The sequence below is a fragment of the Sturnus vulgaris genome, chromosome 4 (genome assembly GCF_052056855.1).
Source record: "Sturnus vulgaris isolate bStuVul1 chromosome 4, bStuVul1.hap1, whole genome shotgun sequence".
Taxonomy (NCBI): domain Eukaryota; kingdom Metazoa; phylum Chordata; class Aves; order Passeriformes; family Sturnidae; genus Sturnus; species Sturnus vulgaris.
The window spans coordinates 32,201,533-32,211,181 of record NC_142246.1 but is presented as its reverse complement, the minus strand read 5'-3'; the positions used below and the strand labels follow the sequence as shown (position 1 = coordinate 32,211,181).

The window sequence follows — 9,649 nt, the reverse complement described above, 5'->3', positions numbered from 1 at the left end:
GAATATGCAATTATTGTCCTGTTGCACACCAGGTAACAAATCCGATTGTGTGGACAACACTGAGGAGGAAAGGATTTGAAGTTCCTTTTCTTTTCACCAGCGAAAGATGATCTGGGGTTGCTGGTTGAACATAAGCCAGCAACACGAGCCAACAGTTTGCCCAGGTTGCCAAGAGGACTAGCGGCATCCTGGCCTGGATTAGAAACAGTGTAGCCAGCAGGAACAGGGAAAGGATTGTCTCGTTGTACTCAGCACTGGAAGCAACACCTCAACTGCTGCGTCCAGTTATGGGCTACTCAATTCAGGAAGGACACTGAGGTGGCGGGACAAGATCACAGAAGTGAAATGAAGCTGGTGAAGGGTCTGCAGTCCAAGTGTTATCAGAAGTAACTGAGGGAGCAGGTATTGTTCAGCCTGAAGAACAGAAGACTCAGGGGAGACTTTATCACTTTCTACAACTACCCGAAAGGAGGCTGTAGCCAAGTGGGGATTGGCCTCTTCTCCCAGGCAACCAGTGACAGGATTAAAGAATCAACCGGTAAAGCAGAACTTTTGTTCACGCTTTCACCAACTACAATGCAGGGCTGGTAGCTGCGCCCAGAGCAGCTCTTTTCCTCGGCAACCCGAGACGTGTGGTTAGGACAGAGCACAGGCGGTTCTACCGCGGCGCCTAGGCCGGAGGCGCCCGCTCCGCTCCGCTTCCCGTCCCGTCCCGTCCCGTCGCGTCGCGCCCCGCCCGGCTCGGCGCGGCCCAGGCGGATGTGAGCTCACAGCGCGCCGGCCGGAAGTGGCGGGGCGGGTGTTTCCGCGGCGGCGGCGGCGGCGATGGCGGGGAAGGCGGCGGCGGCGGGCGAGCCCCTGGGGCGAACGGCGGAAGAGGCGGCCTGGGCGGAGACGCTGCGCGGGGCCTGCGAGCCTGAGCATCACTGGCGGTACCGCCGGGAGTTCCTGCTGCGCAACGTGGGGGAACTGCCGGCGGCGGGCAGCGCCCAGCTGCAGCGCCTGGTGTCCCTCTCCATGGTGTGGGCCAACCACGTCTTCCTGGGATGCCGGTGAGTTCAGCGGGACGTGCCGGGGGACGGCGGGGACGGCGCGGCGTGACTGTCTAGCGAGACCCCTTCCCTCCTTTCCTCTTGTCGCCCCTCCAGGTACCCGCCGCAGGTCATGGAGAGGGCGCTGGAAATGGCCGAAGGCATCCAAGTGACCAACGCGCCTGTCCACACCACGAGAGACGAACTGGTTGCCAAGGTGAAGAAAAGAGGCATATCAAGTAGCAATGGTTAGCAGATCATAGCTGTGACAATACATAGGAGTCTAGAAAATGCTTGTTTCTGAATGTTCTCGGTTTGCCTCGGGCTTAGAAAGTAGCCGAAATAATTTACTTCTAAAACTCTCGTTAATAGTTTCCTCTCTCTGTGCTATTCTTCTTTTAATATAATGTATCTAAAATGGACATAATGCATACATAGTCCTTTGGTAATGTAGAGCTGTTGTTTTGAATTTCTACAACTGGTGCACTTTAATCTGATAATTTGTGCGTTGCGATATGGGCTGCTGTGCTCCAGTTTAAATACGTTCTTATTACTTTGCCTTTGTTGCCAACTAGGCATTGTTGCTGTGCAAAAAACAGAGTTTCTTAAAGTAATTCTCAGACTAATGTTTTAAAGATGTTTTTTGATATTAGTAGACAAAATTCACTTCTATTATTTTTAGGCCAGATAGCCTGTTTGATGTACATTGGCCAGTTTTGGTTTGGATGTCAAGAAGAGAAATATATACTTGCCTATGGGTCCAAACCAACATCTGAAGTCTTGCATGAGTATTTTCCAGATTTTGCCCAAAAACCCCAAAATTCTGAAATAATAGGTTAATACTTGAAATGATAGTTCAAGGTGTATTGCTAATACATATACTTTGAATTCAAAGAGAATATTGCTAGAAAGTTTTAGATTATTTCTTTCTACGTGGATATTTCATAGTGCAGAAATCAAAGAGGGTCACATATTTTACCTGTTTTGCAGAAGGGGTAGAGGAGCCCTGCAAGAGACAAGCTGTTGAGAAAAGCAGAGACTCTAAGGATGCTGGAAAGGATGTAAAAACCACCAAGGCAGAAGGAGTGAAGGAAACAGAGAGCACTTTACTCAAAAAGCAGGAAAAAGGTACTAGCAAAGATCCAGAAACTTCCCAGTCAACTTGCAGTACAGATCAAGAAATAGTCATAGTCTCAGACATGGAAACAGAAGGAAAACCTGCTAATGCTGAAAGTACTGCTGAGCAAAAGCCACCTTCATCTGAAAAAGAGCCAGGAAAGAAGCCTTGCTCAAGCCCACATAAGGAAAGCAAGTGTGAAAATGTGCCGTCACCTGAAAAGAAAACTGTAGTACATGTAGCACCACTGGCTGCCGAGAACACCCCTCAGGCAGCAGCAGTGGTGGCAGCAGTGCCACCAGCTGCCAAGAGCACCCCACAGGCAGCAGCAGTAGCAGCAGCAGTGCCATCAACCTCCAAGAGCACCTCACAGGCATCAACGGTGGCAGCAGCAGTGCCACCGGCTGCTAAGAGCAGCCCACAGGCAGCAGTGGTGGCAGCAGCAGTGCCAGTGACTGCCAAGAGCACCCCACAGGCAGCAGCAGTGGCAGCAGCAGCAGTGCCACCAGCCACGAAGAGCACCCCACAGGCAGCACCAGCAGCGGCAGCAGCAGTGCCACCAACCACCAAGAGCACCCCCCAAACAAGTGCTGTATTGCTGTCTTCCAAAACCCAAGTGGCTGCCCCAGCATCAGCATCTAAGAACGGTGCTCAGGTGAGCAGCTCACTGCTTCTGGCCCCCAAGAGTGCTCCTCAGGTGGGTACCTCGCTGCTGCTGGCCTCCAAAGGCCCGGCGAAGGTGGGCTCCCCGCTCCTGGCCTCTAAGAGCAGTGCGGAGGTGGCCGCCTCGTTGCTGGCCGCTCGCAGTGGTGCGCAGCCGGGATCCTCACTGCTCGCTTCCAAGAGCAGCGCTCAGGTGGCTGCTTCGCTGCTCGCTGCTCGGAGCGGAGCTCAGCAAGGGCCCTCCCGGGGTGGAGCTCAGGCAGGTGCTTCCCTGCTGGCCTCCAAGAGTGGCTCGCAGGCAGGTGAAAGCCCTGCAAAGGCTCTGTGCAAACCACTAACCAGCGAAGATGCAAAGGAAAGACAACCTTTTTTCAACAGACTCTACAAAGCTGTAGCCTGGAAACTGGTTGCTGTTGGAGGTTTCAGTCCTAATGTAAATCATGCAGAACTTCTAAATTCATCTATTCAGTCTGTAAAAGCTACGTTAGATGTTGCTTTTGTTCCCCTGAAGGAACTTGCAGACTTGCCTCAAAATAAAAGCTCTCTAGAAAATATAGTTTGTGAACTGAGGTGCAAGTCTGTCTACTTGGGTACTGGCTGCGGTAAAAGTATGGAAAATGCCAAAGCAGTAGCTTCAAGAGAAGCTTTGAAATTATTCCTCAAGAAGAAAGTTATTGTGAAGATATGTAAAAGAAAATACAAAGGTAGTGAAATTGAAGATTTGGTGCTTCTGGATGAAGAGTCAAAACCTTCAAATTTGCCTCCAGCTTTAAGAAATCCTCGTGAGATCTTGTAGGGGAGAATCACTGTTTGTACTGTGTATAGTATTTCAATACAAGGACTGAAGGTTAATTTTGTATTTTGGAAATGTAGGCTTCCAGATATTTTGTATTTCTTTCTCAGTTTTGCAAGACAATGATAGGTCTTTCACTTGGTAGCAATTGTATAAAACTTGTTAGAGATGACAAGTGTGCATTTAAAGGTATTGCCTTAATATACAGCACACTAGTGTGCTGTTGTATTTGCAAAATAGTCTACCTAACTCTTCTATTTTTAATTAAACTATTAAGGTACAATTTGCTGTTTAAAACCTGACGTTTTTGTAATTCTTACAATTTGATGGTAGTGTGCTCAATTGTCTACCATATCTTTTCTAGGCTCGTAGAAGTGTGTACATAGGGACCATAATACTTGAATAATTGAAAGTTGTTTAAAAATTTCAATCAAAAAGTTGAATTACCTGTTTCAGGCTTGTTGATCATAATGTTCACTGTTGCTCATACTAGGAGAGAAAGTAGTTGGTTGATTATTTTTATGGGATGTTTTCATAGCACTTGCAATATAAGTGACATCCTGATCCCATTTAACATTATACTATCAGGTTAGAGCCCATTTAATATCACATTGGCAAATTAGCAATTAGCAGTCAAGTCACAGCTGTTTTGGCCACCAAAACTATAAGCAGATTTAATTTATATGGTGAAGTATCATTTACAGTTTTGTTTGTTTGTTTGTTTTCCAAATGAACATGAATTTCTATACTTAGTATATTTTGACTGCTACTAAAACAATAAAACCTCTGTGATAAGCTTTTATAGTATTTTGGTTTTGGCTAGTAAATACTCCAGCCATTTCAATAACATTGCAACACCTTCTGTAAAGGTTTGAGTGGCTTCAAGGTGTAATCCCACAAGGATGAGTTGGTTTCTTTAGATGTGTAGCTGAAATACTGTAAAACTGATAGAGGGGTCCTGTAGAATATAAATTTCTACTTTTGTAACACCAAGGTAAGCAAAATGAAAATGCTGCTGTCTGCTGGAGACAGAAAGTGTATTGTAAAGCATTCATTCTAATCAAGCCCTTCCTTTGCAACACTTTTACTCCCTGTACAGAATAGTTTGAGGCAAAAAAAAAGTGAGAAATTACCTTTATTTTCATTGTTGCTGAAATACCTGCACAAACTGCATGTTTTGGTATATTGGATAATGACATGTAATTGTAAAAACATAATGTCTTCAGTGCTTTTTTGAATTAATCTTGTCCTATTACAGTAGTTAGCATCCTTTAGTGGTGTCCTTACACTTGACTGACAGATCCATTGATCAAGTGCTAAAGGAACAAATAGGAATTTCTGGGATCTCAGTACATACGTCCACTTCCAGTTATTTTGTAATTTTTGAGACTAAACCACAGTGGTGTTTACGGTGTACCTTGCGTGCTTTTGAACAGCAGTGGCTGTCCAGTCCATAGCACCAGAAGCCTGCAAGGTGCCCACACTTCCCGATGGCTGGTTGAGAACTTGCTCCACCTGACCCATGCTTCTGTGCCCTCGGTCGCCCTCCACCCTAGTTAGATTTCTCAGGAGTTCCCCCTTGGCATTCCTGGAGCACCACCCGGCGTTCGGAATGCTGTGTACTAAATTGCATCTTAGTGCAAGAATTGGTTTCCGCTTGTAGCGCAGGGCAAGCTTCGTGCTGTGCTTAGGAGCTGTGGTAGTCATGATGGGCAGTGAGATCTGTTTTCAAGTCCTTACCCTGTTCAGGTAGACGTGAAAGGAACAGTGGGGATAAGCGTGTGGGGCAGGAGTTACATCCCGTGCTCTCTGTAGTACAGCTTTCTCTGCTGTTAGTTTGGTCATCTCCAGATCTCGGGGTCAGAACTGCAGCACGTGTTGTAATGTGAAAACCTGTGTTTCTCCTCTGTAAAGCAAAGCTCTCAGTATTCACTGACCTCAAGGGGCTGTTAGGGCAACTGTGTTAAAAGGCTGAGGTGCTAGATGCCTTTTTAAAAAGACCTGGCTTAGGATTACTTTTTAAAAAATCTTGGATGTTATTCCTCTTTGATGTTTGGTTGTGAATCATTAAAGAACAAGTCTGTAGCTACTCTTAATAGAAACTGAAAGCTGAAGTGTGTTATTTTTATTTCACATTCTGCATGGAAAGCAGCTCAACACACGGATTCACATACAAGTGAATAAGCACTATTTGACTATTTGAATGAGAATTTACTAACATTTCCTTAGCCCTAGAGGAAGAAAGAAAGAAATTGAAAGAACTGACTGTGGCAAGCATTGTTTGTGCAGTCCTGTCAGTTCTAAAATTGCTGTGTTTCTCCTCCAGGTACTGTCGTGGTCTCTAGCGACTGGGATGCTGGTCTTTAACTGTCAGACCCGCTGACCAGGGCCCAGGAGAACACCTGCACTTACACTGTAGGTGTGCAGAGTAGTCTCAGGGGGACAAAGTAAACCAACAACCGAAAGGAAAACTGACCCGTTTTTCCTACGGAAGTTCAGGAAATCGCGGCCATCAGAAAGTGATTCCCGTTTCCTCCGGGGCCTGCTAGCACAGCCTAAACACGTAGGGCAGGGTCCTTGCGGACACCCGTGCGCGCTGTGTCACCGGCCGCTCCCTGTTGCTGGGGCGACCACAGCGGTGGCCACAAGGCGGGGCTGGCGCGCCCGCCCGGCTCGGGGCGGGGCCGAGGCGCTCTATTTGCATAGCGTTGTTCCCGGGGCCGCTCCGTCCCTCCGTGGCCCCCTTCCGCGGCCGCTCGGGGCCCTGGCGCCCCTCGGGGGCGGCCAGACCGCCCGTTCGCTGTGCATCGCCTGCGGACACCAGCAGACAGGCAAACACAACGGCAACGGCCACTCGCCCTGGCCTCGAAGTTCTTCCATCTGCTGGAGTTTATATATCCTCATTGGGGGAAGGGAGATGACGGATGTTCTGAAGACCTGCTCTCTAGGCTACGTACGGAGGACGTCAGTTCCTCATGGGCCCCGCGCCCGCCTAGGGGAAAGTCCCCGGACCGCCGGCAGAGAGTGCCGGGCGCTGCCGCGCCCCCGCCCGCCGCCGTCTCACGTTACTCTCCGCCGAGACGCCCGCGGGCTGAGCGGGTGAGCGCGGGGCGGGCTCTCGTCACGGCCACAGACACGCAGGTAGCGCGGCAGCCGCGCCAACAGAACGGGGCTCACTCTCAGGCCATCCTCTTTTGCCGGCGGGCAGGTCCGCGCATCCCACACGGGACAGCTCAGGGCTGGGTGGTGCTATCCCACATCCCACAGCCTTGCGCAGGCACAGCACAGCGCTTGAGAGGCACACGGTGCTTCCCCGCAGTGGCGTGCAGGACGAGCGGCCCCACGCCCTGCTGCTCACACCCCGTAGCTTTCAGGTGCCTCCTGGCGTGCAGAACCATTTAGGTTGGAAAACACCTTTGAAATCAAGTCCAACTTTTGACAGAACACCATCTTGTCAACCGGAGCATAGCACTAAGTGCCATGTCGTCTTTCCTTAAACACCTTCAGGGACGGTGACTCCACCACCTCCCTGGGCAGCCCGTTCGAGTGCTTGCCAGTTCTTTCTGTGAAGAAATTCCTCCTAATGTCCAACCCGAGCACATTGAACTGGGCGGAGCACTTACCTGCCTGAAAAGGCTTTTCCTCCTTCCCTGCTCCAGGAAGTAGCCAGAGGCCAGATGGAAGGACTCTGCCGCAGGGCACTCGCACCTCACAGAAGTTCGTGGTGCGGCAGCACAGGAGGGTTCCGTGCGTATCTGAGCGTCCGCACAAACGCTGGCACAGCACTGAGTACAAACAACACCCTTCCAGCACATCGGCCACTTACCCAGCCTATGCTGTACCTACTCCCGGGATCCCCTGCTCTACCTTCTCTGCAGGGAAGGCTAGTGATTGCCACCAGTGTTATTTGCCCACTTTAATTAGATTCTCATGCTTGAACTGCCAAGTACTAACTATGCTGATGCCCTGCTGATTAACTGAATTAATTTCATAGGCAGTGCCACTCTTGCCTCTAGTAAATCAAGCAAACAGCACATCATCATGCTAACTGTGAAATAAAACCCTCTGCTGCACCTACAGCGTGTCTAGGTATACAACACGACAGACGAGCACTGGCAGAAATCCCCAAAATGACATAAAATTCGGGCATCTTAGACCCAAAATAAATGGTTTATTACCTTACCCAAATTATCTTTGTTACTTTACCCTAAAAGCTCCCAAGCAGCTGAGAGACAATGCTTCCTCCTGGTTCATTCTGTCTTGGTATTTTTGAAGTTCCTGTGGCCAGCCCAGGTCTGCTAAACGGTGTCTTTCTCTTTGGTTGAGCCTCAGACATGTGGCCTATATGCAGGCACTGTACAGTTTGTAAACCCTGTTAGTTTCCAACACCTGCTTCCAGCAACATCTTCATGGTGACCTCTTTCCAACCGTGTCAGAGCCCACACTAGGCTGAGGAGACAAGTGTGCAGAGCAGGGAGCACCTCTGCAGAACTGGTGATGGCAGCTCTGACTGCCTCACATGAGAGCCCTGAAAGGGTGCCCAAGGGGCCCAGAAACCACCTGGCTTGAGCTGTTATTTTGGTTGGTGTCTTAGCCGCTTGAACTACTCGAGTGTCTTTCTTTTCTCCTGTGATCCTGCATGTGATCACCTCTATGTATGTGGGGAAAGAGATTTCAAATTAAAACGCTCTCCAAGAACCCATCCCCAAAGAAACAACTAAACTGGGGCACAGCTCTATGAAGTCTTGTTTTTTTTGGCTGAGAAATTGTGGCAAAGTCTCAGTGTCCCAGTTTCATCTTCTAAAAGGATATATCTAAAGCTCTATGAAGCACCTGTTATGCAGGCTGAAGACCACAGTCAAACTTGTGGAGACAAGCTGAAGCTTGTGCAGTGACTGATGTATGCTTGTTTTTTCTTTTTTGCACTACAGCACCTTAATGATTTGAACTGGCTCCATGCATGTGTGAACAAAATGGTCTCATTTATAGTTTATGGTAAATGTTGGTCTTCAAATGTGTTAGTAGAAGAGAATATCAAACATCAAAACATCAAACTTCTCTTGCCTACAGGTTGAACTAAGCTAACAAAACATGGTCTAGTGGTCCAGCGACTGAGGGAAAAAAGCACACACTGAAAGAATCTTGATGCTGGCTCTCACTGGGCAAATCTGTCCCCCACCTTGTAAGTTGCAAAATACAGAGAAAATAAAAGCAGTATCTGTATTTTTCAAGTTTATCTTTAAGCTAGATATTAATTTTTGCAATTTTTTTTGCACAACGTATAATACGCCACACTCTTTGTTAGGCAACAACAACTAACTTGTGTTTGTGTTTATGCCTTTTAGATGGTTCTGTTAGTTGCCACTGCCACAGCAAAGGTACTGCCATTAGGTAGGTTATTAAATCTGTCATTAAATCTGTGTGAGGAAGCATCAATTATTAGTCTGTCATTAATTAATACTCACAGACAAGCATTTAGGAAAACAGGTTTTACGTTGATACCTGGTAACAGTTTCAAATATGTTATAGGCTAATTATGAAAATGGTGCATGATAATTTCTGAGCACTACTGCCTGTTCCTAAGGTAATGGAAGACTGAGTTACAGTGGTTAGCAGCTATGTATTTTCCTCCTCTAGTAACGTTCCTGCAACTAAAAAGCATTATTCAGCTTCAACATCTGATCCTGCAGCCCTTTAAAGTTTTCATTGCCACTGGTGGCCAAGTAACATTAATGTTAAGCCCAAGTGGGCTGCAAAAGGAGTTCTTCTCAATATGACATTAATCACATTGGGCAAAATATATTTTGTCTGTACTAGTAAGAAAACTGGTCTAACCAATGGATTTACTAAATCCTCTGATGTTTTACATTTTACATTTCAAATCCTCCATTGTCTAGCCTGGAGAAGAGACAGCTGAGAGAGGATCTTATCAATGTCTATAAGTATCCAAAGGAAGGGTGTCAAGAGGATGGAGCCATGCTCTTCTAGGTGGTACCAAGAAATAGGACAACAGGAAACATGCAGAAAGCAATATATCAGAAGTTC

General features: G+C 47.6%; 1 protein-coding gene and 1 non-coding gene across 3 annotated transcripts; both read left to right on the top strand.

Moving 5' to 3' along the window:
- The first annotated feature begins 792 nt into the window (after positions 1-792).
- Positions 793-4,401, top strand: CDKN2AIP (CDKN2A interacting protein). 2 transcript variants are annotated; one of them, XM_088163535.1, is made up of 3 exons: positions 793-1,052; positions 1,149-1,248; positions 2,022-4,401. In XM_088163535.1, exons 1-3 carry the CDS (start codon positions 1,047-1,049, stop codon positions 3,605-3,607), a joined length of 1,692 nt encoding a protein of 563 aa, XP_088019661.1. In that variant the 5' UTR covers positions 793-1,046; the 3' UTR covers positions 3,608-4,401. The 2 variants fall into 2 exon arrangements, with proteins under 2 accessions (XP_088019661.1, XP_014735978.1); XM_014880492.2 differs by having other exon boundaries at positions 805-1,052; positions 1,149-1,279.
- Positions 4,402-6,526: 2,125 nt separating this feature from the next.
- LOC148223933 (RNase MRP) lies at positions 6,527-6,793 on the top strand. Its single transcript, XR_015803600.1, has one exon.
- The last annotated feature ends 2,856 nt before the right edge of the window (positions 6,794-9,649 follow it).